General features: G+C 56.1%; 3 protein-coding genes across 10 annotated transcripts; 2 read left to right on the top strand and 1 right to left on the bottom strand.

Moving 5' to 3' along the window:
* Positions 1-40: 40 nt before the first annotated feature.
* LRCH4 (leucine rich repeats and calponin homology domain containing 4) lies at positions 41-10,809 on the bottom strand. Of its 2 annotated transcripts, none has more exons than XM_019752736.2 (18): positions 10,590-10,809; positions 6,960-7,104; positions 6,728-6,854; positions 6,436-6,541; positions 4,489-4,625; positions 4,245-4,360; positions 4,006-4,105; positions 3,665-3,755; positions 3,496-3,572; positions 3,326-3,387; positions 3,095-3,217; positions 2,902-2,970; positions 2,697-2,806; positions 2,494-2,577; positions 2,192-2,277; positions 1,880-2,017; positions 1,705-1,782; positions 41-410 (listed from the first exon to the last, which is right to left on the bottom strand). In XM_019752736.2, the coding sequence occupies exons 1-18, from the start codon at positions 10,807-10,809 to the stop codon at positions 306-308; spliced, it is 1,974 nt and encodes a 657-aa protein (XP_019608295.2). In that variant the 3' UTR covers positions 41-305. The 2 variants fall into 2 exon arrangements, with proteins under 2 accessions (XP_019608295.2, XP_019608294.2); XM_019752735.2 differs by having other exon boundaries at positions 41-1,420.
* Positions 10,810-11,244: 435 nt separating this feature from the next.
* FBXO24 (F-box protein 24) lies at positions 11,245-19,461 on the top strand. Of its 6 annotated transcripts, none has more exons than XM_019752738.2 (11): positions 11,245-11,384; positions 12,610-12,739; positions 13,413-13,514; positions 13,611-13,794; positions 14,788-15,026; positions 15,246-15,480; positions 16,114-16,272; positions 16,544-16,665; positions 16,922-17,053; positions 18,359-18,529; positions 18,845-19,461. In XM_019752738.2, the coding sequence occupies exons 2-11, from the start codon at positions 12,659-12,661 to the stop codon at positions 19,205-19,207; spliced, it is 1,788 nt and encodes a 595-aa protein (XP_019608297.2). In that variant the 5' UTR covers positions 11,245-11,384; positions 12,610-12,658; the 3' UTR covers positions 19,208-19,461. The 6 variants fall into 6 exon arrangements, with proteins under 6 accessions (XP_019608297.2, XP_074184442.1, XP_019608296.2 ...); XM_074328341.1 differs by having other exon boundaries at positions 12,610-12,688; XM_019752737.2 differs by lacking the exon at positions 11,245-11,384 and adding an exon at positions 11,404-11,816.
* A 403-nt stretch (positions 19,462-19,864) lies between these two features.
* PCOLCE (procollagen C-endopeptidase enhancer) lies at positions 19,865-25,427 on the top strand. Of its 2 annotated transcripts, XM_019752740.2 has the most exons (10): positions 19,865-20,578; positions 21,437-21,545; positions 21,908-22,166; positions 22,363-22,437; positions 23,031-23,155; positions 23,672-23,808; positions 24,146-24,417; positions 24,666-24,743; positions 24,884-25,054; positions 25,183-25,427. In XM_019752740.2, the coding sequence occupies exons 1-10, from the start codon at positions 20,484-20,486 to the stop codon at positions 25,347-25,349; spliced, it is 1,488 nt and encodes a 495-aa protein (XP_019608299.2). In that variant the 5' UTR covers positions 19,865-20,483; the 3' UTR covers positions 25,350-25,427. The 2 variants fall into 2 exon arrangements, with proteins under 2 accessions (XP_019608299.2, XP_019608300.2); XM_019752741.2 differs by lacking the exon at positions 22,363-22,437 and having other exon boundaries at positions 19,868-20,578.
* The last annotated feature ends 186 nt before the right edge of the window (positions 25,428-25,613 follow it).

A 25,613-nucleotide genomic window follows, 5' to 3' on the forward strand; every position in this document is an offset into this window, starting at 1 on the left:
GTTCGCAGACACACATACACACACACACCTGAGCCGCAACTTAGACCTTCCGGCTTCTTTATTGCACTTGACACAACATCCGGCGCCCGTCTTCCATCCCAGACCCTCAACCACACCCAGAGGCAGCCAGGTGCCTTGCTGGGCAGCATTGCTTCCAAACCCTCGGGCCAAGCGGGGCCTGAGGAAGAGGGCCATGCCCGAGGCCGCCCTCACCAGTCCTTGCTAAAGAGCAGAGCCCAGGAGCAGCTGTCTTCTCTGTTCCTGGGTCCCAGGCGGGTCGGGGCCCTGCGCCCCTAACTCAACCCCTAAGACTGTTCCAGCAGTGCGTGGACGACAGCAGCGATGTAGGGGAGGCCCCTTCCCGGGGCCCCCTCCTCTTCCAGGATGTGATGGGGCTGGCACAGGGACTCCTGGGGGGGAGGGGCCCAGGTTAAGTCCCCCTTTACACCTTCTCCTCTGGGATTCCCTGCCCTTCACAGAGGGCAGGGGGGAGACACCCAAAAGGAGCCTGGTCAAAGGGGGCTGACAGGATCGCCCTCAAAATGTAGAAGGCGAAGGTCAGGGGCACTTGGACACAGCTTGGGGACAAATGTGATGCAGGGAAGCTGCCAGCAGATAACAGAAGGGAGATGACACAGGGGCCCAGGGCTCAGGGGGAAAAGACCTGTCATTTCCAGAGGGAAATGCTGGAGTAGGCAGGCTGGCACATAGAACCCAACGGGCACTGCAAGGACTGGGCCTGGCCACAGCAGGAGCAGACGCAAACACACACACACACACAGGCAGCCACGGTCTGTACAATTTATACAAGAGACGGGGACCCAGCCTGGGCCCTGCATCCCCTACAAATATAGAGTTCTCTCTACAAAATATAGATAATTTAGCCCCCTATAGCAGGGGTGGGAGGTGGGGTGGAGAATAAAAGTAGGAAGGTTAAGGTCTACCCCATCTCGGGGAGCAGAGGGCAGGGCTGGGTGGGAGAGAGCATGAAGGCACCATCAGTACTTGAGAGGGGAGGGGCTACAGGAGGGCAGCCAGAGGCTGGGGGCCCAGGGTCAGGGGGCACCAGAGTGGGGCCTCTGAGGTCAGTGTTTGTGAGGGGAGGGGGATTCACTAGTGTCTTTGGTAGGGACTGAAGGCACCACTGGTGGGGATGGGGTTTGCACAGGAGTCTTATAAATAGAAACAGGGCAAGGTGGTGTGGGAGGGGTGACTTCAGGTTCTAGGAACCCAGGAGCCGAGTGTAGACGACATAGAGCAGCAGCATGAAGACCATGTAGAAGAGGATGAAGCCGCCCAGGCCAGAGGGGGGCCAGAGGGGCGGGGGGGGCCTGCCCCCAACCCGCTTCACGGCCTCCAGGGTGGTCCACAGCCCCTGGGCAGTGCCCTGGAGGAGATCCGAGGGCGAGCACAGGTCAGCCTGGGAAGGGAGAGTAGGACAGATGGACAAAGACAAAGGGCAGACGTCAGCAGCAGCAGCAGCAAAACAATTCTTCCCCCCCCTGCCCTCACATGCCAGAGACAGAGCCACGCCAACATGCAAAGTGCAGGGAAGGGAGGCATGCAGAGAAGGGAGCTGTGCAGGACAGGGGCTTCCTTATGGGGAGCAGACACCCCTGTGAATGGAACCCTGCCACCCATGCAAAGGGCTCAGCTGAGCCCAGGACACCACCATTCTTTAGAGTAGAGACCAGCCCCCCATACCTCAGGCACCCCCATTTTTCGGCAGGCTTCTAAGAAACTCTCCACATTCTTCCGAGACTTGAGGGTACTGAGTTTTGGCTAGGGAAGCATAAGAACGGAAAGAGGAGAGAGTAAGGCAGAGGGCACAGGAGTCCCTTGTCCCATTCCCTACTTCCCACCCTGTGCTCCAACTGACCACAGCAGGTGAGGGCACATGAATGAAGGGCACAGAGCGGGGCCTCAGCTGGTTGGCCAGCTGACAGAGGATGACGCCATTGGCCAGAGCCTCTGCCAGGTCCTCCGGCAGAGGCCGCTGCAGCCGTGACTCAAGGACCTGGAAGGCCATGGAAGATGGGGAGAGAGGTCAGGATCAGCCGGGAACGCCAGCCATCCCCTCCCATCCTCAGCCAAAGCACCAGGGTGCACAAAGAGGGTGCTGAGCTAGGTTAGGAGACCAGCAGGTGCCATGCTGAGCCCAGGCTCCACCCACACAGATTCCACCTTTTACCTGGCGCAGCTGAGCCATCAGCTCCTTCTCATCCGGAAGCTGGGGGGATCGTCGAGTTCTCAAGACGGAGTCTGGTGAGGAAGGGCCTAGAGAAAAGGAGGCTGTGTGGGCTGTCTGCACTGCCATCCTAGACTGTGGCTGGGTCGCAGTGCCTGGCGCCCACATCTCCTGCCTCTGTGCTTGTGGGACTTTAAACACAAAGGGACAATTGACCAGAGGACTCCCAGGCCAGAAGCAGTGATCACAGCCCAGGGGTTAGTGCTGGGTTAGCACTGGGTAAATGGTGGGGAGGGGAAACCCACCTGAGCCACTCTGAGAAGAAGAACGGAAGAGGAAGCTGTTTGGTCTCTGGATGGAGCCGAGTAACCGGGGAGCAGGTGCTGTTGCTGGGGGCCAGAGCCAGGGAAAAGGGGCAGGTGAGAGGCAGCCCTCAGTGTCGCACTCCTCCCTCAGGCCACCCTCACCTACACAAGCCCCCATCCTCTTCCCAAAGCCCCTGTCCCACCTGGTCCAGATATAGGAAGGGGCTCCTGGGAGGTGGGGGCTGGGGCAGGGGCAGGGGGCCCCTGCGCCCCTGAAGCTCCCAGTTGGGTGGCACTGGACTTGGGCGTGCCGCTGAGGAAAAGACAGAAAGGGAATTAGAGGGGATGATCAGGGAGAGGCTGTTTAGGGAGAGGGCTCAGGGAGGTGGATTCTGGAGGGACACATACTTGTAGGTGACCTGAGCGGACGAGGCAGCAGCACCTCCACCAGCAGCCCTGACCCCCAGCTTCAGAAAACTAGAAATTGCAGGAAATTGGGGTCAGCAGTATCAGGCAGGGGGCTGCCAACCCCGAGTGACTCAGGAGGGTTCATTTCACTCATTTCCAGGGCCCACCACCTGGCAGTAGCCTGCGCCCACACCTGTCCTTTCTGGGGGCTCCCCACATTCCACTCTGCTGCTGCTGCTGCTGCCGCCGCTCACGCTCCTGCCACAGCTGCAAGGTGTCCGGGCGCCGCCGCTCCTCCCCAGCCGGTTCTTCCCGCCTGAGGGGCAAAGGCAGGATGAGAAGGGTAGAGAAGTTCAGGGAAGAGGAGAGGGTGCAGGGAGATGGAGTAAAGGGAGGAGGTGCCAGCTCAGGTGGCTCTGGGTACCTGCTGCTTGATGCCCTCTCCCCTTCCCCTGCCACAGGGCTTAATTCTGGTGGCCGCTGCTCCTGAAGAAAGAATAGGGGAGAGGCTGAGGGAGTGCCTGGTCCTCAAGCCTGCACTGGCCCCTCCTTCCTCACAGCAGAAGGACATAAGGACAAGGGCTGGCCCCTCACCTCGGCAGCACCTCGCTCTTCGTCCTCCCCAGGCACATGGCTGTCAATGAAGTCAATCTGCTCGGGGTCTCCGTCAGCTGGAGAAGCCAGGATATGTCAGCAAGCAGATGAGGGCCTTCAAGCATATCCGTTCATCTTAGTCCCCCGGGCCCCTGACCCCACTACTCACCAGAGCCATCCTCCTTCCGCTCTCGGGGCCCCCGAGGCTCCCGGGCCAACTCGGAGATCCGGAATGACAACTCCGAAAAGTCATCTGTTGACTGTAAATGTAGAAATGCAGACATAGGAGGCAGCCTCTCTGTAGTACTGGGGACCCACCCATGGGGTTCAGGGCCTTGGGATCTGCTGCCGAGCCAGCTCTTCCCCGGAATACTTGGGCAAAGGAAGGAAGAGGACAGCTCCAGCCACCATGTGTCATTCTGAGATTTAGAGGTACAAGGCAACGGGTCCCGGCTCAGATGCTCCCCCAGGGCTGAGATCACCAATGTCCCTTGGAAAGGAGGCACTTACCTCGTTTCCAGACCACCTCTTGCTGCCACTGTCAACACTGTGGAAGCCTGAGTCCAGCCCACCATCGTACCGACGTCCAGGAAATAAGTCCTCAGCTGGGCTGGGGCCAGCCAGGGAAACCTGGTCAGTGCTATACTGGGTAGCAACCCCTATCCTCCCTCCAGAAACTATGGGGACCCTGGTGCCAGAAAAGGGCATTAAGGCTCCAGGAGCTTCCTTCCTTCCCACATAGAACTTACCAGGGACTGAAACTCGGGGGGCGGGAAGGGGCCAAGTCCCCCAGTGCAGCACCCCCACGCCGCCCAGCCTCTGTTGACAAGTACTTGAAGATGTGAAGTTTCCCCTTCAGGCAGATCTAAGTGTAAAGAGGAGCATGAAAGGAGTCAAGTGGAAGCAAGGGGGCACCTCAGATCCTGCTTGGCTACCAACCGGCCCCCCCACTCCTGCCCAGTCCCTCTAGCCCTCCCCAGGCCCACCCCTCACCTGCGCAGGCGGACTTTGCAGGGGGTTGCTGTCCAACAGGATGACCTGCAGGTGCCTGAGGCGGCAGAAGGAGACCGGGATGCGGGAGATGCGGTTACAGGAGAAATCCAGGCGCACAAGAGGAAGGTCCCCTAGCTCTGGGGGTGGGTGGGGAAGAGTCAGAAGTATCCCCAAAGTGGGCTGGCCTTGTGCTCACTTCCTCTGCCTTCTGCTCGGGCCAGCCAGTCTCCCGTGGGTCCCCCACAACCTGTGTCCTGGCTGGCTGAGGGCACCGCCAGGAACAGCCTCCCTGCACTCTTGCCCCTCAGCTCTCGCCCACCTGCAGGCTTCCCCTCCCCCACGAGGCCTGACTGCAGCTCCTGCACGTCCCAGGTGCTTGCTCCTGTTTTCCTCCCTGCCCACTCCCGACTCCAACTGCTCCTTCATTCTCACAAGCCCCAAACCAACTGGGACACTACTCTGCTCAAAAACCTTCCATGATTTGCAGCTGGGGCTACTGAGGGTGAGTGGGCTGTGCCCTACACAAGGGCACCCAGGCAGTGTGCAATCCCACCTGCCCTGCCCCTGGGCGAGGCTGTGCCTGCCCATAGGAAGGGGTGCCTCTGTCTACTTCTCAAAAAGGCACTGTTGGATTAGTGGTGGCCCGAGACACAGAATATAAATCACCATTCCCTAGTCAAGGATATCACATCAGACAACCCTCCAGCCCATCAGCTTCTGGGCCTTTTCACATGCTGTTTACTCAACTGGGAGAATGCCATTGTTCTGTCCACACATCTTTCAAGGTTCAGCTCAAGTGTGTCCTCCTCCACGCAATCTTTCCAGACACTAGGTTGGAATTCATTGCTCCTTCCTGTGTCCCCAGGGCATTTTACTGGGGTCTCTTTTATGGTCCAGCAAAAGCCCTGATCAAATGCTTATTTGTATCCCTACTGCCTTCGAAGGAAAGACGGCCAGCGTAGGAGTAGGGGGCAGCCCAGAGAAACTGGATGACCACCTGAGCTTTGTTTCTTGCTCTTCAAAACCAAGACTGACATGGCACAGGTCCTTCCTGCCTAGCCTGGCTTGCTCTTCTAATCACACCTGTGCTGGACCCGGCTCCCGCCCACCCACATGCGCTGCACATGGGATTTCCTCTCTGCGACGCAGAGGGCGGAGAACTCTCCTTTAATGGTCTGCTCCCTCTGTACCTCTGGGGCGAAACCTTCCTCAAGTTGCCCAGGCAGGGCCTGTGCCTCCTCTAGCTCCTGCAGCTCTCTAAGTATCTTGTTCAAACACTTTCCTCTGCTTGTTTCTCCCATTAAATTAAGATTTAATTAAGCCATTACGTTTTAAGAGTTGGCCCCAGATCTGAGTGACATCACTCACTTCTACCTGGTCCCCACATAAAACACAGAAACACACACACAAAACAATGCTGGCTGAATTAAAGAAGGTGTGCCTGCTTTGGAGCAGAGGCTATCAAATGTTGGGGTGCACCACAATAAGCTCATTAAAATGGGGCTGCTTGGGCTCCAGCTCGTGGCCCCTCTGATTCAGACTCTCTGGGGAGCAAACACAGGGCAATCTGACACAGGTGTTGGAGAGCTCCTGTTGGGGTGAGTGGTGGCACTGGGTAACCCTGAAGGCCCCTTCTGACCTTGGGATTCTACAGGGTGCCCATGCACTCACCTACCCCCCTTCCTGTGTCTTTCCCCACATTTGAAAAATAGATGTGGGGAAAGACACAGAAAGGGGGGTAGGCCACTGCAGATGTGACTCAAGGACCAGGGGCCTTGTCAGCCTCAGAGGGTTGCTGGTCAAGAGCAAATAAAATAATTTATAGTCTGTTTTATACACTGCAAAAGCCTGATCAAATAAGGCATTATTTTTCTGTGATGATCCCTTCTGACTTCTCCAAAGTAGTGTCTCTCTCCCTCTCCCACCACCTCTCTTCCTTTTCCTCACCATCAGGCAGGGTGCTGAGCTGGTTCCTCCGCACATTGAGATCCCGCAGGGAAGGGAGGCTGCAGAGCTCTGTGGGGAGGGACTGCAACTCATTGCTGCTCACGTCCTGGATGAGGAAAGAAGCAGGGAGGAGCCACAAGCCCAGGAGCATCAGAAGCCGCCTCAGTCTCTGGCCACCTCCCTCAGTCCCAGCCTTCCCCTAGGGCGCATCCGGCCTTTCCCCAACTTCCCCCCAAAAGGGCCTGGTGCCTGGCCCAACAGCCCCTCTTCTCGCCCTCCTCTCTGTCCTCACAAGCTGTCGCAGGCTTCCCAAGGTGCTGATGTCGGGAGGCAGGGCCCCCAGTTTATTGTTGCTGACAATGAGCACCCGCAGGGGCAGCTGGCAGATGTAGGGCGGCAGCGACGACAGCTGGTTTCGGCTGTGGAAGGGAGACAGGCAGCGGCTCACACTCCCCAGGCACGTGTCCCAGCACCACCCTCCTCTGAAGGTCACGCCACACCCTCCCCTGGTCCTGCCTCCCTACCTGAGGTTGAGGTAGGTGAGGGCTGTGAGATTTCCCAAAGCTGGATTCAGGCATCTCAGGCAATTGTGGTAGAGACTCAGGCCCTCCAGGGACACTAGCTGGCATGCTGCCTCCGGCACCTCGGGGAACCGGTTCCGGGACAGGTCTAGGGGAAGCAAGTGTCAAGGGAGAGCTGTGGAGCTGCCCAGCCCTGAGCAGGAGGACCTTGAATTTCTCCAGAGCCAGCTGCCGAGCCTTCTACCGTCCTCGCAGACCTTAAGAATCAGGACTATAAACCTGGGCTCCTGGAGACAGAACAAAGCCTACTGCAAACTGGAACACGTTCCAAACATAACCAGAATGGCAAAGGGGAGGCAAAGGCCTTAGGGTCACCGAGCTGGAGAAGCTCAGATTTGGGGGAGTGGGGACAAGTCTACTGTCTTCAAACACACAAATGGCAGACTATCCTGGAAGGGTGGCTGGATCCTATAAGTCTTGTGCTTCCTGGTGCTCTGTGATACCAGGAGAGATGGGAGGCAAAGGTTGTAGGAGAGGGCTGGTACTCCAAGGAAAATAGCAAGTGACGGGCTGGAAGGCTCAAGAGAAGAATACGGACCGCCTCTGGGGAGACCACTGAGAAAGACCATCCCTCCTCAGGGGCTGTCTCCCAACCTCAGCCTGTTTTTAACTCAGGGGAGAAACCAAGGGTCATTAAAGCCTGGCTCTAGAGTTAAGGCTCCTGACAATGGACAATGGTTTGTCACCAGCCCCTGGGATCCGCAAGCCAGGTCCAAGACCCTATGAAGTAACAGACCAGGAAGAAAAGGCAAGTCAACCAAGCGGGAGGTGGGAACTGGAGTCCTCTGGTCCCTACCATCTGGGCTCACCTTCCTGGGCTGGCTCCTTCCCACCCTCCTCTTCCAGCCCTCCTCTACTTCCTCTCTTACTGCCCAGACTTCAGGCAATCAGGACCGTTGTCTGTGTCCCGGGCACAGAGAGGAGTGGAGAGCGTAGGAAGGAAGAGAGAGTCTACGACAGCCCCCTAATCTCAAGTGGTGGCTTGCTAGTCCAACACAAGGAGTCAGGCAACTGGGGTTCCCAGCATCTGGAGGCACTCACGGCTTAGACCTCTCTGGGTTTCTGTTTCCTCTGCTCAGCCTGAGGGGCCCAGGGCCTGCTGGGGGAAGTCCTGGGCAGTAGTACTTGTGTGAGCTTCCTAGATGGCCCTCCTCAGGGAGGGGCGAGCAAAAGCTGAGGGGAGGAGAAACTGGGGTATATCCCCCAAGGAAATGAGTCTTGTGACAGGAAATGTAGTAGAAACAATCTGTCAGGTTCTGTCTCTGGTGGGCCCTGTGTTTGCCAGGGCAGATGATAGCCTGATGCCCCAGAAATCGCTCTCTCTCCCTCTCTGCTCCCAGCCCTGTGGTGCACAGACAGGAGACCTGTCACGGGAGAAGACAGTTCCAGGGGGGGTGGGAGGATCACACGCAGCCCTCCTTCTCTGCACCCACCCCATGTGTGTGCACGCATGCATGTGCATGAAGGGGGAGGAGAACAAGTGCCGATGGGGTAAGTGGGTGTCAAGGGCAAAAGCATGGAGCGGAAGGGAGTGCAGAAGGGAGCCCAGGCAGCAGGAGGCAGGGCACAGGAGGCACAGGATGTGGTCTGTGAGAGAATGAGCTGCACTTCTCCTTTGTGAGAGTGGCCCCTCCCCCAGCTCAGGAGGCATCCTACTATCTGGCCCCAGGAACAGAGTCTGCGGGATATCAGGGACCTGTGCCACAGGAAACATGCACCAAAAACACTGGTTCAGAAAGAGCTGGGAAAGCAGGGTGAGAAGGTTCAAAATGATTCCAGCAGCAGCGAACTGAAGCTTTTAGTCTGAGTTGGAGGGCAAGGAGGTGTGGAGGGCAGGGTATGGGCAACACTGTGTTTCTGTCACTTCCCCTTTCCACCCCATGCTATAAGCACCCTGCTGGTGGAGAGGGGACAGAGGAGAGCGTTCTGGACAAGATAGGCCCCGCTGGGCGTAGAACCTGGGCCCTGAAAGGACTAAGGATTGCTGCATGAACAGGGCAGAGAGGGGTTCTCAGAAAGCTGGGCTTTTCCCATTTCACACACAAGCTCACTCACAAGAGATCTGGCTGCACCCTGAGCGGGAATGCTGGGGGAGGAGGGTGAAAGAGGGGAGAGCTGGGAGGAGCAGGGAGTTCTTGGTAGTTTTCCCCAGGAGTCCACTCACAGAGACAGAGCCCTAAGGAAGTAAAGAATAACATTTGGTCTTTGTCAAAAAACAAGCAAGGGGGAGGGGAAGGGAACAGACGGCGCGAGTGTCACACAGCTGCTGAGGTCAATCTGGAGCTTGGGGGTTAGGTAGCTGGAGGAGACGGAGAGGATGGCTCCTGGGGCTCACCAGTTTCCTGAACTCACTCACTGCACAATGGGCAAATCAGTTTACCCCGCAACCCAAGAAAAGTGGAGAGGTTTAAACTGGTTCTTCCCAGAACTGTCTGTGCCCACTTGAGTGTTTGCAAGGGAGCAGGCACCTGCTAAGGGAGAAATGCAGTCTCAGGGCAGTGTCAACAGGAGGACATTCAGCCCCAAATTCTACTCTGGGCCAGGCTGGGGTGGGGCTTCGGGAATGTAGTCCTCCTCCCCACTTCCGACCCTCAGCACCCCCCAGCTGCCAGCCCAAAGTCATAGGTTGCCTCCAGAGCAGCTAAGGCCTGACTCACGCACTGCTCTAGTAGAGTCCCCCAGACCCTACCATCAACAGACACCAGAGTGGAGGGAACATGATTAGAGGGATCCTGCGGGTGGGGCCATGGTGGGTAATAAGTCTCTAGGTTCCCAGCACTCCTAGCTGGGAGCTAAAGTTTTCCTTCCTTTCAGCAACTGTCTCAAAGTCCCTCTCCCTAGGGATAGCAGAAACTGCAATGGGAATTCGAGGGTCCCTATGAGGTCACAGACTTCACAATGACCTCACACACGCAGGAAGGGGGAGTTGTCTCAGATAAGGGGGTTCAGGAATAATAGGCGGAAGAACTGGGGAGAAAAGAGTTAGGGGAGGTGGGAGATTAGCTTCTTTCCGACAGGCTGGCTGGGTGAAGAGGGCCAGCGACTTGAGGGGGCGGGACTACAAGGAAAGTAAGCAGAAACATCAGGTTGTTAGGGACAAATTCATGGGAAGTGGGAACCCAAGTCTGCTCGGATCTCGGTGGAACGGGGGAGAGTTGCAGACGAACTGGAGGAACAGAAAGGGGTCATTAGAGGGGCTCGTGGGAACTGCTTTATGGAACGTTCATAACTTAAGTTGAAGAAGTCATGCAAATGAGCCAACCAGGTGAGGGGCGGGGCCATTCATTATACAGGTGCGCCAATATGCAAATGAAGAGAAGCGGAGGGTGCGGGCTCTCACAATATTCGTCCAGGGACGCTGGGCGTGCCGTGCAAACGAGAAACACGTTCATTGTCTAGTAGTTCTTAAAGTGGGGAGGGGGTGGCAGCAGGTTTATGCAAGTCAGCAGGGTCGAGATCCCCGATGGCGAGGTGAAGGGGTGGGCCAGACTCCCGGGCCCCAAGAGAAACAAGCGAGGGGGCGGGACTATGTAAATGAGGGTCCCGGCTGGACTCGGGGCAGGGAGCACTCACCAGCTTGGGTGATGTCTGACAGGTCGTAGCTGCGGGCCGCGCCCCGGGGGAAGTGCTTCAATCGCCGGTTAGACAGGTTCAGGGTCCCGGTGGCCACGGCCTCCTCGAGGGCCCGCTCTGCACTGCGGCTCCCAGGCAGACCCGGAGACTGTGGAACGGAGGTCGTGGCCGCCGACTCTTCACCCCCGGCGGCGAATGGGGCCGCTACCGCCGCCGCCATCCGCTCCCGGCGGCTCCCGCTGCCTGACTGACGGGACCGGCCGTCCCTTCTTCCCCCTCCCCCTCCTTGGAGCCGCCGTAGTGGCTTCACGGGGGAGGAAGTGGGCCCAGCGACCCAGCGGACCAATCGCGGTCCCCAGACGCGTCGGAAGTGGCTAATCAGAACCCGCCGGGGAGGTGGAGACTCCCGCGCTGGAGTGAGGCGAGAGAAGGGAGGGGGACTAGAATGGAGCTCTCGCCAACTGCCGACGCTCCAGCCCGCTCATCGCATCCAATCACAATGCTTAGGGCTGAAGATGAAGCCAATCAGGTCCAACCAGGAGGCGGGGACGCCCGCGCTCAACTAGAAGTGATAGAGGCCGAGAGACCGCAAGCCCGGGACTACTAGTCCTCTTCCAATGAAGACCAATCGCAAGCCAGATACAGGAGAGTGACTGTGAAGAAGACCAATTAGATCATCCAGAGGGAACCTGGCCCTACCTCTTCTCTGAGGGACGACTCTAACTACCAATAGCATGGGCGAGAAGGCAGTCCCTTCGCTAAGGAGGAGGTGTGAGCTAGAACTTTGAGACTGAGGTAAAGAATGGGAGCCCGGCGCGTTGGTTGGGATGGGAGCATTATAAAGGCAGAAGTGTGTGCGAACTGGACGTGTTAGGAAGCGAGTCAGTTTTGAGCGCCTAAGATGTACTGGGGGGGTGCTAGGCGACTCCTGAGGCCAGTGCGCAGAGGGTCGTGGTAGGTGAAGGGACTGTGGAGGCCTGGCGGGCGGCTTCCCAGAGCCTGGAGAGACCCTGCTCAGCTTCTGGAGGGAGGGTTCCAGGAGACCGGGAAAGGCTTGAGAGCTGCCGCCCGGCCTGCCAGCCCTCCCAGAGGAGCGCGCCGGTACAGGAATTGTGATGATAAGACTGGGGATTTAGTTTAGAAGGGACCGTTTCTTCTAGAAGTCCTCCTTTTTACAAATGAAACAGACGGAGGAAAGTGGGTGAGTTGGCAGGAGCAAACAGCAAGGTACTGACAGCTTGCACTAGAACCCAGGCTTCCCACTACATCAGCTTTTACGGTGGACTTTTTCTTTTCTCACTCTCTTTGCCTCCTGGGGTGAAATGAAGTGTATAAAGGGAACCCAGTTATGAGAGGAAGCTGATGATACTTTCGGTCTGCTGAGAGATCTAACATGCTTTTAGATGCATGAAGACCTTTCGTAGTCTACTTAGTATGTTAATAGTTGCCTAACCACTCATAAGTCACATCTCAGATGCTGACATTCCTAAACATTTATTGAATTATTAAAATTCCATCCTGGGTATCCCAAACCAGCTGTTTACTAGTCACCGTAAATAAGGGAGTTTGGATGGGTGATAGTCTGTTAGCACAATAAACAAACGAGTCTGTAATACTGCACAGCTCAGGGCTGGCTGTGAGCCCCTGGAAGAGCCAGCTGCTCCTTAGATTTACTGGTGCAGATCTTCCGCCCCTATCTGGACAGACACAACCCGTTTCTCCTCATAAATGTCACCCCGCCCCCCAACATAAAAATAAGTGAATAACTTAGACTCTGGGAGATACCCTAAACTTTCAGAGTAAATTAGCCCTTTCCACCATAGTGGGTTTCCCTTCATACAGTTACTGTCCCAAGAAAGCAGTCTGCTTTTGGATATATTTTTCATGAGACTATAAAAGGTTGGCTGAATTGTTCCCACTTTCATCTGGTGCATGCTTTTGTGAGATAGATGGTCATTAGCAGGGTCACCTTCCCCCTCGTTAAACTGAATTTATACTTTTTTTTTTTTTTTTTTTTGAGTTTATACTCTTGAGCTACAAATCTTCTGGAGGCCCTGGCCTGCTGAGATATGAAGAATTCACCAGTGTTTCTCTACAGAGTTAGTACTAAAAGGACCTCAAGTGGAAAAACGTCCTACTACTCCCTGAAAGTAAAGGCCTCATGTACCAGTAGTTCACACTATTTCCCCTGTAAAATGCATATCCCAGGAGCCATTGGGCGGCTACAGATGAGCTAGAACTGAAGAGCTAAAACAGAAAATCCCAGGCAAGGTTGGGGAAAATAGGTCACAGTGGCTAGGCAGTGAGGTCACAGAGAGGTTTGTCTGCCCCAGACTCCATGGGGAGGGGCCTGGGAGGCAGAGGGGCCCCAGAGGTCCCCCAAGTCCAGGCAGGGGACATGGTGTGGGAAAGGCAGCAGGGACAAGGCCCAGGACGGGTGCCAAGGGGCCTGGAGAAATGAGGGCAGGAGCAGGGAGGGGGCAGTCAGGATGGTGAGGAGAAGCCAGAGAAAGCTGCAAAATTTCAGTGGGCTGTGTGCAGATGGGAAGAGAGGCTCAGGGTGAGGGGTGGGGGCAGGGCAAGGGAAGGGCAGGAAGAGAGTAGCAAGAGATCTGGGGAGGGGTTACTTGAAGAAGTTGGACTTGGAACAAGGCAGACAGGGAGAGGCTGATCCATGGACCTAGAGAGAAAGATTGGAAGATTTGACGGCACAGAGCTGAAAGTCAGCACTATGAGCCCCCCAGATAGTAATTAATGAAAGAGACTGAGAGAAGGAAAAAAAAGAGCATGATCCTCATGGAACCCCTATGCTCCCCCTTCTAGGTAAAGCGGAGCTGCCCTTCATGTGGCCCAGAGCTTGAGGTTGAAGAAGAGAAGAAGGGGAGAGGGAACTCTATTTCTGTTCAGTTGTTTCCCCCAGAGCTGGTGAGTCCTTGGGGAGGAGGTATTAAGAATAAAGGGCTGGGGGCCAGACCACTGAGGGGCCCCGATGATCCCCACTTCCTCCCTCCTGTCCCCCAGGTGGAACATATCATCTCATTCCTCCCAGTGAGAGATGTAGTCGCCCTAGGCCAGACCTGCCACTACTTCCACGAAGTGTGCGATGCTGAGGGCGTGTGGAGACGCATCTGTCGCAGGCTCAGTCCTCGCCTACGAGAGCAGGGTTCTGGGGTCCGGCCCTGGAAGAGAGCTGCCATTCTTAACTGTACACCTTTCCCAGAACCTCCGGTTCTCTTTGCCTCTGTCCTACCTTATTCTGGGATCCCTCCTGCTCCATAGAGTTGCCTGATGACCTCAGCGTTCCCAGCTCTTCCAGAGCCCCATTCTCTGGAAGAAACTGTTAGATTCAAACATAAGTCATCAAGTACTTCAAGTCTAGAAGCTTAAAGTACTAGAGCCACTCTCTGATAGACATCCCACCCAGAGCTCCCATTAACTAGCTAGCATCCCTTCCATGTCTCCCTCCATATTCAAACTCGCTCCCAAATCTTACCCTAGAGACATCGTCCACTCCCCAGAAATGGAGTTTTCCCTCCTGTAAACCAGGGTTTCTCAACCTTACCACTACTGAGGTTTTGGACCAAATAATTCATTGAAGTAGGGCACTGTCCTGTGCATCACAGGATGTTTAGCAGCACCCCTGGGCTCTACCCACTAGATGCCAGTAGCACCTCCCCCAGTGGTGACAACCAGTGTCCCCTGAGAGAGATAATCTCCCCCAGGTTGAGAAACATGCTCTAAACCCTCTCCCTTCTCAGGGAGCTGCTATTCACTTACTTCATCTCACATATCAGAGATTAAGGGAGATCCAGACAGGAGATTCAAAGCTAGGCGTGAATGAGGGTTCCTGGTCTTTCTGAGTCATTCCTTTTCACTCCTTTGTGCTTCTTTTCTATGTATTTATTCTTATATTTCCCTCGATGTCTCTGATGCAAGGTTGGACAAAAGAAGTGCTCACTTACATGCATGTTTATGGATCTGAGCTGAGGTGGGCTAGAGAACTAACGTTCAGACAGAGTATAATTGAGGATATCCTCTAAACTTTCTATATGTCCTTTGGAAGGGTCTGTTCCCTAGTCCTAGGGATAGAGAGGAACTAAATAGCAGAGTATCTGAGAAATCTTATTTGCCCAAGCTCTGATTCATCTCCCTGTGTCATCCCAACCCCTTGAATCTTCCGTATCCTTCCCTTCTCCAGACACGAAAGGCCTGTATTTCCAGGCATTTGGGGGCCGCCGCCGCTGTCTCAGCAAGAGTGTAGCCCCCCTGCTAGCCCATGGCTACCGCCGCTTCTTGCCCACCAAGGACCACGTCTTCATTCTCGACTATTCTGGGACCCTCTTCTTCCTCAAAAATGCCCTGGTCTCCTCCACCCTTGGCCAGATCCAGTGGAAGCGAGCCTGCCGCTATGTTGTACTGTGTCGTGGAGCTAAGGACGTGAGTAGCAGAACCCTGGCAGCTGAGAACCCACCCCACCTTCGGGGCCCCAGGGCCCACACCCTTCCTGAGGTGTCCTCCTCAGGACAGCTGCCTTCCCATACAATGAACTGGAAAAAAGTCCTCATTTCCCAGCTGTGTACCCAATTATCTCATCTCCCACCCAGCCTCATCCCACTCCAAGCCCTAGATCCCAGACGTCTTTGTCTTTTCCTACAGTTTGCCTCAGACCCAAGATGTGACACAGTGTACCGTAAATACCTCTATGTACTGGCCACTCGGGAGCAGCTGGGAGTGGCAGGCGCAACGGGCAGCCGGGCCTGTGACTGTGTCGAAGTCTACCTGCAGTCTAGTGGGCAGCGGGTCTTCAAGATGACCTTCCACCACTCCATGAGCTTCAAACAAATTGTGCTGGTTGGTCAGGAGACCCAGCGGGCTCTCCTGCTCCTCACAGGTGTGGCTTTGAGCATTGCTGCTTTGCAAATTGTTCACTGCAGATTCTTCAGGACCTGCTGCAGGGGGAGGGAGACCTCTCCAGCTGGCTTCGGCATGCCACCTCATCTGGTCTCCAACCAAATAGCTCTGATTTTGTCTGACTCCTGTCTAGGATTCTGCATATTTCATATGCGTAAAGGGCCCTGATTTAAATTCTAATCTCCCTAACTTCCATGGCGGGCACCTCACTTTATACCGCAAACGGCTCCCCTACTTTCTCTGTGTTTCCTATCCCTGACCACACTCCCAAGCCTAAGATCTTCTGGACTTCTTAATTCTGGGCAGGGCCCTGAATTCCCAGACGTCATTCCCAACGTTCAGATTGAATTCTGCCGAATCTAACTAGGTATTTTTCTCCACTCATCCCTCACACTGAAGGACTGCCCTGATTTATTTTTGTTGGTAAACAGCTAGCCTCTGGGAAACTTGAGGTCACTCTTCCCTTATTTCATCTCTACCCTTTTTCTTCCAAACCCACTCTAGGGCAGTAAACATCTCATTCCGTATGGCTTAGGGGGTCTTTTGGGAAGTTAATATGGATCTTGGAGGGTCCTCTCCCCCATATAATTGTCTGCCTCCCCACACCCCATAGAGGAAGGAAAGATCTACTTTTTGGTAGTGAATGAAACCCAGCTGGACCAACCACGTTCCTACACAGTTCAGCTGGTCCTGAGGAAGGTATCCTGTTGCCTGCCTCACCTGCGTGTGGCCTGCATGGCTTCCAACCAGAGCAGTACTCTCTATATCACGGGTAAGAACCCCTCCCTTGTTCTTCAGACCCCATCCCTGGACAGATCTTCCAGACACAGACACCATCCCCTACCCACCCGCAATTCTTCCAGCTCTGTGGTGGACCCGTAGGGCATCCTAGTAAAAGATGTTTAGATTCCCAGACATCATAGCTGGGTAATTTCCAGTGGGTGTGAGACTCCCTGGATCTTGCAGTTTTCATCCTAGGTGGGGCCTTATCACTAGGAAATGGGTGCCCAAAGCTGCTGAACTGAGGGCTCCCGACCCCCCAGACCAGGGGGGAGTGTATTTTGAGGTGCATACCCCAGGGGTGTATCGTGATCTCTTTGGGACCCTTCAAGCATTTGACCCCTTGGACCATCAGATGCCACTTGCTCTCTCACTGCCTGCCAAGGTAGGATCATGGAGGAGGGGGCAGATCAGAGGGGGCGGAGCTTTAGGGGTTGAAATGTTCTGAAGATCTGTAATAGGAGCCGGAACCAAATGATTGATCAGGGAGGCACAGGGGATCCAGAGAGGGGGGTGATACAGAGGGCAAGGCCCAAAGAGATCAGCCAGGGATAGCAGGTTAGTGGTTGGGAGGCTTTGGAGTTCAGAGTTCCTCTGGAGGGAACTGAATGCCTACCTCCCCTTTCTATCTTACCCGCTAGGTCCTATTCTGTGCTCTTGGCTACAATCACCTTGGCCTGGTGGATGAATTTGGCCGAATCTTTATGCAAGGAAATAACAGATATGGGCAGCTGGGAACAGGGGACAAAATGGACCGAGGGGAACCCACACAGGTAAGACTGTTTCCTAGCAACTCTCATCCTGACCCCCTTCCTCCAATTCCCTGACCCCTGGATCACTCCACTTCTCCAATTACCATAGAATCCACTTCTGCTGCCTAGGAAGTTAAGCCAACCATTATGTAACGCCTGTGATACTGTTGTGTGTCTTACCCAGGGTTGGCACTGAGGTTCGTTCTGTGCAGTGCATGCTGTAAGTGCAATAGGAATTGAGTGAAGCAGGGAGACCCGAGTGGGCTGGACTAAGTAGAAGAGGCGAGATGCGAGCAGGGTCTAGTGGGTTAGATAGGACTTGGGTGGGGATAGGGAAAGGCATCCTGTGTAATGGGAACAGGGACAAAGCTTGCACATACCTGGGACAGTGAAAAGACTGGCCTGACTAAAGGAGAGAGAGTATTTTATAAATGGGTAGATATGTGGTGGTAGAGGTAGGTGTAAGCTTGGAGAGGCATAGATTTGGGAAAGAGTCATTTCAGGTTCTGGAGCAGGAGCAGGCAACCCCCACAGGTGATTGAGAGCAGGTCAGCTGGCCGGAGTGCGCAGGAAGCTTTGAGTGAGAAGCCCCTGGGAGGCTGTTGAGTGACAGCAGCACTTGAGACGAGGTCCTGGGGCTAGTACAGGGGAGGAAGAATGGAAAGGAATGGAAACAGGAGATGCCTTGAAAAAAAATGAAGAAGCTCTGGAAACTGATTAGATGTGAGCAGAGAGGTGTAGGACATACGTGACTCTGGCAATAGGTCCCTTGAAGCAAAATGGTATTAGCAACAAACGTGAATTGGAAGGGATGCTGCTTTGAGGAAAGAGCATGAATGTGGACTTTCTGCAGTAAAACACTAAAGTGGAAATGTCTCACTGGCAATTAGATTCTAAGTTGGAAATGACAAAATTAGAGCTAGAGGAGAAAACCTGGACAGGAGCTGCCACAGTAGGCAGGGGAATGGAATAGTTGTCGCTGAGATAGGAGGCATGCTCCCAAATGCCATGTCCCAGAAGCCATGGGCACAAGAAGTTTCAAAGAGGAGGGAGTGGTCAATAGTGACAGTGATACTGTAGGAATATATTTTATGGACCTGGAAAGATGGTCAGGCCATGTTTTTAGGAGGGAGAGATTGCTGCTGATCTGCGTTCAGCAGGGCAGACCTCCTGGGTGGGGCGGGGTGGGGGATATGCTGAGTCCCATTTCTCCCCTCTCTTATTTTCCCTAGATTCTGCCCTGAGTCTTCTTGTCACCCTTCTCCAAGCTGGGCCCCAAGTCCCTTGGTGTTCCTCGCCTTAGGGACTCTGGCCCTGTGTCCTCAGGTGCATTATCTGCAACGTCCCATTGCTCTGTGGTGTGGCCTCAACCACTCCCTGGTGCTGAGCCAGGCCTCGGACTTCAGGAAGGAGCTGCTGGGCTGTGGCTGTGGGGCTGGAGGTCGCCTCCCTGGCTGGCCTAAGGGGAGCGCCTCCTTCGTCAAGCTCCATGTCAAGGTCAGAGCAGGGTCAGGCGCGCTGGCAACCAGGGAGGGCAGGTAGTCCACAGGACTGTAGTTGGGGCTCCTGCAGGGACCCAGGGACCCATTTCTCCAGCACCACCACCCCCCTTTCCTGCCGTACACCGTGGCTACTGGCTATCTCCCTTAGCAAATCCTGCTGGCCATCCCTGACCTCACACAACCTTGGTGCTCAGCCAGCCAGCTCATTTGCTGGCTCATGGCTGATCTGAGGGGGAGGAACACAACAGCTAGGGCTTCGTGGGAACCCCGCAGTAAAGGCCCCACTCAGCCACGCTCCTTCTCCTCCAAGGTCCCTTTGTGTGCCTGCTCCCTCTGCTCTACCAGAGAGTGTCTCTACATGCTGTCCAGCCATGACATTGAGCACCATCCCGCCTATCGAGACCTCCCAGCCAGCAAGGTGGTGGGGACCCCCGAGCCCAACCCCGGGTCTGGAGAGCCCCAGGACCCTGGGGGGACAGCCTGGGACTGTGAGGAGTACCTCAGCCAGATTCACAGTTGCCCCACATTGCTGGACCGCATGGAAAAGATGAAGGAGATTGTGGGCTGGATGCCCTTGATGGCTGCACAGAAGGATTTCTTCTGGGAGGCCCTAGACATGCTGCAGAGGGCTGCGGGAGGGGTTGACCAAGCCCCCCCAACCCCTGAGAGTTGACCCCTCTCCTAGTCTCACCCCTGGAGGGAGAGTCTGGCCCTGGGCCAAAGGCTAAGGAGAGATGGAGCAGTAGCAATGAACACTGTATGTGTGCATGGGGAGGGGGATGCATTAGGTTGGGGACTGATAGACACGCCAGGGTGGGCAGGGAACTATTTTGTAAAATGTTCAGGGGGCTGCCCAGGAGGGACCCCCAACTTGACTATCATGGACAAGAGATTTGATGGACAAATAGAATAAAAGGCTAAAGAGAGCCCCGGTTTGGAACCCTGGGGCCTGGGAAGACCATGGGGGAGGGGAGGGGGGACCTGATGCCTGACTCAGTGGGCGAGGGAGGGCAGGAGCGTGGACGGGGCAGGCAGAGCAGAAGCAGCTCAAGCTTTCAGGCGCTCCAGAGTTGACAGTATCTGAATCCTTCAGCTTGCTTTCTTCTTCTATTCCCAAGATCTGACCCGGTCTTCTTGACTGGAATTCCTAACTCCACCTCTGGAATAATTCAGTCAACATGTGCTCCTTGGTGCTCTCTGCTTGGATCCTCTTATTCCCATTCTGAGGAAGTCACTTCGGACTTCAGAAAGCTTCCCACCCCTTTCCCTTCATCCCTGTGAAATCAATCTCCCTTCTCTCCGCTTCCTGTTTACCTTCCAGGTCTGGTTTCACGTGTCCTTTTCCCCTGCTTTCAGCTTCATCCTCTTTATCCACATGCCATGCCTCCCTACCCCGCTCCCATACCTCCTTTCTCCTTGGCCTAGTCTGGCCCAGAGGTGGAGAGAAGAAACTGGAAATTTGAAGTTGGAAAATAAGCTGGAAAAGGTGATGGTCAGGAAGAGGGTGAGAGGTTGGGAGTCCAGGAAAGGACTCCTGGATGCTGAGGAAGCAACAATGGGGAAGATCGTGAGTGGGCTGGACAGTGCTCGGCAAGGACCAGAGGCTGTGTTCACAGGATGCGCAGGCACTGGATGCAGCGGACTTCCAGATGACATTACTTGATGCCTAGATTATAGCTGAGGCCCTGATGCTCCCTCAGCCCTTCATTGCTCCACCCCCTACTTAGGTCGATATGTGTCCTGGACCTAGAGAGGCCCCTGGACTCACCACTGTCCCAGCTCTACTCTCCCTGTCCCGCCTTCCCCGCCGCCCTCCCCACTGGCCAGTCCCCACGCCCACACAGCCCGGCTGCCTCATCTGGCACTGATTATCCCTGCTGCTGCGGCTGCCGCTGCTAAACTCAGCTGCTGCCTCTGTCTGGAGGACCCCAGCGCCTCTCCCCCCAGCCATGCTGCCTGCTGCCACAGCCTCCCTCTTGGGGCCCCTCCTCACTGCCTGGGCCCTGCTGCCTTTTGCCCAGGGCCAGACCCCCAACTACACCAGGTAGGTCTCTTAGCACCTTCCAATTAGCTTGAGTAATCTTCAAAGCCTGGTGGGTTATGCCTGTGGATCTCGTAGATGCTTTTGCTAATAAATCATCCTAGAGCACTCCTGCAGCCCCCTACCCTTCTCTGGCCCCCAAGTCCTCCCCCTCTACTGCAAGACCACTGTCTCCTGCGGGTCGCCAAACCCCATTCCTTCAGCCTCTGTCCTCTGCCCTCTAAGTCTCCCCATACACCCAGACCGTTGGCCCCCCATGGAACCTTAGAGCGCCAAGACTTTGAACTTGCCTGGTAGCTGGACATCTGGATTCCAGAAAGGAATTAGAGATTGTGGGGGGAAGTGGGAGCAGTGAGTGGGAGATTTGGGAGTCAGATACTCAGGTAGTTATCTGGAAGAAGAGCAGAGCAAAGGTTGGGAGCTCAGGGAGCCTGGTCTCCCGGTTCAGTTTGAGGGCCATCTCTGCTGCTTCTCCCTCATCTCTCCACCCCCTCCCCCGCACCGCCTCGTGGCTGTGTCTACATCTGGAAGTAGTTAGGCGGCTCCTGTCCCAACTGCCTGGCAGGGTGAGGGGGGAGAGTGAGGAAGGGGGGCTGAGGAGGATTCCGGGAATTCCTGTTGGGGTGGGGGTGGGGACTGGGGTTGGAGGGATAGACACATTGCTGGCCCCACTTTTTTCTGATCCTCTGCTATAGTGTTTCCCACCCCAATTCTCTCCTGGCTGGCTGAGACCATCCCAGACCCCTTAGGCCTTTCTCCCTCATGCTCCGGGCTTCCCTCCCTGGCCTCCCCATTCTCATGACCCCATCCGGTCCACCCACTGCTCCTCGACCCATGGTTGACCCCTCTTCTGTCCTCCAGACCCGTGTTCCTGTGCGGAGGGGATGTGACTGGGGAATCAGGTTACGTGGCAAGTGAGGGTTTTCCCAACCTCTACCCCCCCAATAAGGAGTGCGTCTGGACAATAACGGTGAGGAGGCCCCTCTGCTCACGACCCCTTTTCAGTCCCGAGGCCTGGGTGCAGCCAACACCACCCTTCTCCTGGGGAAGTCCAAGCCCCCTCCCCTCTGCACCCTGATGGCATCAGTGTTCACAGCGATACCCCTCTTAACCCGTCACTTCATCCCTGACCCCTGTAATGTCCCCACATACCTCAGATGTCCCCTGCACAAGCCCCCAGCCCCATGCAGAGCCCAGGCCCTCTGCTCTGCAAGATGGCATTCCTTCTTCAGGCCCAAATTTCTGTAGGAAATGCTTGGGGAAAGGGAGATGCCCTTTGCCTGTGCTGTGTGTGGCCTGACTTTGTGGGTCCCGCCCTGTCCCTGCAATCAGGTCCCCGAAGGCCAGACTGTGTCCCTTTCATTCCGAGTCTTCGACCTGGAGCTGCACCCCGCCTGCCGTTATGATGCTCTGGAGGTCTTTGCCGGGTCTGGAACCTCTGGCCAGCGGCTCGGACGCTTCTGCGGGACCTTCCGGCCGGCGCCCTTAGTCGCCCCTGGCAACCAGGTGACCCTGAGGATGACGGCGGATGAGGGCACTGGAGGACGAGGCTTCCTGCTCTGGTACAGCGGGCGGGCCACCTCAGGCACTGGTGAGACCTCCCTCACCTCCGCCTTCCCCCTCTCCTGGCCCCGCCCCGGCGCAGGCCCCGCCCCCAGCCTTAACTTTCACCCCAAGAGCCTAGGAGCCCATTATCTCCCTTTCCCTTTTTCCTCACTAACTGCCCCTCCAGTCCCTCCTCCCCGTCTTCTCTCCCCTCTCCCGCTCCCACCCACCCCCTCTTCCAGGCCCCCCCCCAGGCGCGAGGCGGAAATGGGTCACCGACCCACGGGTGGAATGGGCGGCCTGGGGTTACTGGGATGGTGAGTAACTGCCCGCCCCCGTCCGCAATCGGGCTCCCTCAGACAGGCGTGAGGGGGCACCCCAGTGATAGGGGACCAGGTTCCCTGACCTGGAGCCCCCTACACCCAGCCCGGGGCTCCCGATTGCGGTCCCATCACCCGCTCCTGGCGGCAGAAGTCCCCCCTAAAATGTTTAAGGCAGGTACCTCCCTAAAGGGGCCTAGGGGGGTGTGCCCCATTTTAAGGGGATCCTCACAGCATGAGGACTCTCCAGCCTGCAAAGGGGACTTCTCTGTCTGGCGGGGGAGATGGGATCTCCCAGGGGAAGAGAGGTGTGGCCGCGGGTCAGGGGGCGGGGCAAGTAGGGGCGTGTCCAGCCAATTCCTCCTCCCCCTTCCACCGCCCGCCTGGGTGCCCCGCGGTCCAAAACTTCCCTGAGCCTCGCTTCTCCAAGCCCCCTCTCTGCTAACCTTTTTCCTCCTCTTCTCGTCCCGTCATCCTGAGACCCCGACATCCAAACTTCCTGCACGGACAGGCTCCCAACCTAGAGCTCTTCTCGAGCTGACCGCGCGTCTCCACCGCCCCCCACCCCCACTCCTTTCTCCCCTCCCCAGAGCACCAATTTTGCGGGGGGCGGCTGGAGAAGGCCCAGGGAACCCTGACCACGCCCAACTGGCCCGAGTCTGATTACCCCCCGGGCATCAGCTGTTCCTGGCACATCATCGCGCCCCCGGACCAGGTACAGACCCCTGCCCGGGCTGCCCTCGGGGACCCGGGCGGCGTCCTCCAGCATGCAGCCAGCAAAGATTTATTGAACATCTATGTCCTGAGTCCTGAGCTGGCGCTGGTGGGGAGTCAAAACAGAGCCAACATGCTTGCAAGCACAATAAATAAATACATAAATAAATAAAATTACACCTAAGACGAGCGAGGTATACGATGCCGATAAACTGGTGTGGGGAGGGGGCGGGGGATGGATTCCGGGTCTGTTCCTTGAGAATGAGTCAGGACTTGACTTTGCCAACGATGGCGATGGACGCCACTGCAGGGTTCCGGTGTATGGGATCCCTTGAGTTGTGGTGTGAGTGCATTAAGAGGAGGGCGCAAGGGGATGCGGGAGGTGAGAGAGGAGGCCTCTGGTAGAGCGCCTCTACCAGAGGTGGCAATAGGTAGAGGAGTTGAGAGGTGCCGAGCTCCTGAACCCTCTGGCAGCCCGGGGACCCACCGCGCAGCCTCGCCTCTGCCCTGCTGCCAGGTGGTCTCATTGACCTTCGGGAAGTTTGACCTGGAGCCCGACACGTACTGCCGCTACGACTCGGTCAGCGTGTTCAACGGAGCCGTGAGCGACGACTCCAAGAGGCTGGGGAAGTTCTGCGGTGACACAGTCCCGGGGTGAGGGGGCGGGACCCGGCTGGGTGGCGCGGGATCGGGTGTATCCACCTACTCAGGTGCAGGAGTGGGGGAACCTCACTGCTGTTGGGAGGGGCAGGGCTTAGCTGAAGAGGCAGGGTCTGAACCTGTGAACCCCAAACCGGTGGGTGGAGCAGGTAGTGTACCAGGCTCGCACTAGGTCTAGGGTCTGTGGATCCAGAGGCCAGTGGGGCCTGCGAAGCTGAAGTCAGGAATTAATGCATCCAACTGAGGGGCAGAGGTTAAAAGGCCACTGGCCTGGGTCGGGCAGGGTGCACAGCCCCCTTGACACCTCCCCCCAATGCCCTGCCGCCCACAGTTCCATCTCCTCCGAAGGGAATGAGCTCCTCGTCCAGTTCGTCTCAGACCTCAGCGTCACAGCCGATGGCTTCTCAGCCTCCTACAGGACCCTGCCACGGGGCGCCGTCAAAGAAGGGCCTGCCCGGAGTCCAGAGGAGGGTGCCCGGCCAGGTCCCCAGCTCCTTGGCCCTAGCCCCAAGCCCGGAAACCGACCCAAAGTCAAGCCTGAATCCCCACCTACTGAGAAAAAGAAAGCCTCACCCCAGGCTGAGGCGACCCCGGTGGGCCCCAGTGAGTCTGGGAAGGGGGAGGAAGGAGATGCAGACTAAGATGGTTGTGTCAAAGAGTTCCTTTCTTGGCTCACTTGTTCATTCATACAATACTCACTGCGACCTCCGTGCTAATGTCTGGTACTGGGTGCTGGGACCCAAAGCTGGACAGAACTCTGAACAAGTTCAAATCAATGAGGCTGTTATAGAGAAAGTGACCTCCCTGCTGGGTAGATCACCCTCCACACACTGCCCCCCTCTCCCTCCTAGATGTACCCAGTATCACCTGCCCAAAGCAGTGCCGGCGGACAGGCACTTTGCAGAGCAACTTCTGTACCAGCAACCTGGGTAAGAAGCCTCATCCATCCCTAAGCTCTGCTCTTCCAGCTCCTCTCACCTTCCCTCCTGTCCCCAAAGTGCCCTTTCCTTCTGCTTCCAGCCCTGCCCTGACCTCCTGTCTCCTCCCACTCACCTTCACTCTCCCACAGTGGTGACCGCAACAGTGAAGTCCATGGTTCGGGGTCCAGGGGAGGGCCTCACTGTCACTGTCAGTCTCATTGGTGCTTACAAAACCGGAGGCCTGGACCTGCCCTCTCCACCCACTGACACCTCCCTGAAGTTTTACGTGCCCTGCAAGCAATGCCCTCCCATGAAGAAAGGTAACAGAAATATGGGGAGGTGGGGACTGGGACTTAGCCTCATGGAAGTGACAGAGGGACTCAGATGAGAAGATACCATCTACAAAGTACATAACATGAGTTTTTAATCCCTCCTTCCCCTCCCCCAGGAGTCAGTTATCTGCTGATGGGCCAGGTAGAAGAGAACAGAGGTCCCGTCCTTCCTCCAGAGAGCTTTGTGGTCCTCTACAGGCCCAACCAGGACCAGATCCTCACCAACCTCAGCAAGAGAAGGTGCCCTTCCCAGCCTGTTCCGGCTGCTGGGTCCCAGACCTGAGGCCCAGGCCGGCCTCCAGCCCCTGGCCCTAGGGACCCCTTTTTTATCCAAATAAATATTCCTTGACTGAGGAAGGGATCACATCTCCATTTCTATGGTTTTGGTGACCATCTTGGGGATTTCTTTTCATGCATTCATTAAACTCAAGACATTTACTATACAGAAGACTATTTTAAGAATGTAGGTGGATCTTGTCACCCCTTTGCTCAAAACTCTCCTGCATTCTCAACACACACACACACACACACACACACACACACAGGA

This window comes from Rhinolophus sinicus, linkage group LG03 (assembly GCF_036562045.2).
Source record: "Rhinolophus sinicus isolate RSC01 linkage group LG03, ASM3656204v1, whole genome shotgun sequence".
NCBI lineage: Eukaryota > Metazoa > Chordata > Mammalia > Chiroptera > Rhinolophidae > Rhinolophus > Rhinolophus sinicus.

Bases quoted from the DNA above. Each gene is read 5' to 3' on its own strand.
- LRCH4 (XM_019752735.2), bottom strand. From the start codon at position 10,809: ATGGCGGCGGCGGTAGCGGCCCCATTCGCCGCCGGGGGTGAAGAGTCG. The intron at 4,626-6,435 runs GTGAGGAAAAGG...ACCCACCCCCAG, and splicing joins GCTCAGCACCCTGCCTGATG to AGCTAGGGGACCTTCCTCTT. The intron at 3,218-3,325 runs GTACCCAGAGCC...TTTGCCCCTCAG, and splicing joins GAGAGGGCATCAAGCAGCAG to GCGGGAAGAACCGGCTGGGG.
- FBXO24 (XM_019752738.2), top strand. From the start codon at position 12,659: ATGAAGAATTCACCAGTGTTTCTCTACAGAGTTAGTACTAAAAGGACC. The intron at 13,515-13,610 runs GTGAGTCCTTGG...CCTGTCCCCCAG, and splicing joins AGTTGTTTCCCCCAGAGCTG to GTGGAACATATCATCTCATT. The intron at 15,027-15,245 runs GTGAGTAGCAGA...CTTTTCCTACAG, and splicing joins TGTGTCGTGGAGCTAAGGAC to TTTGCCTCAGACCCAAGATG.
- PCOLCE (XM_019752740.2), top strand. From the start codon at position 20,484: ATGCTGCCTGCTGCCACAGCCTCCCTCTTGGGGCCCCTCCTCACTGCC. The intron at 21,546-21,907 runs GTGAGGAGGCCC...CCCTGCAATCAG, and splicing joins AGTGCGTCTGGACAATAACG to GTCCCCGAAGGCCAGACTGT. The intron at 24,744-24,883 runs GTAAGAAGCCTC...ACTCTCCCACAG, and splicing joins CTTCTGTACCAGCAACCTGG to TGGTGACCGCAACAGTGAAG.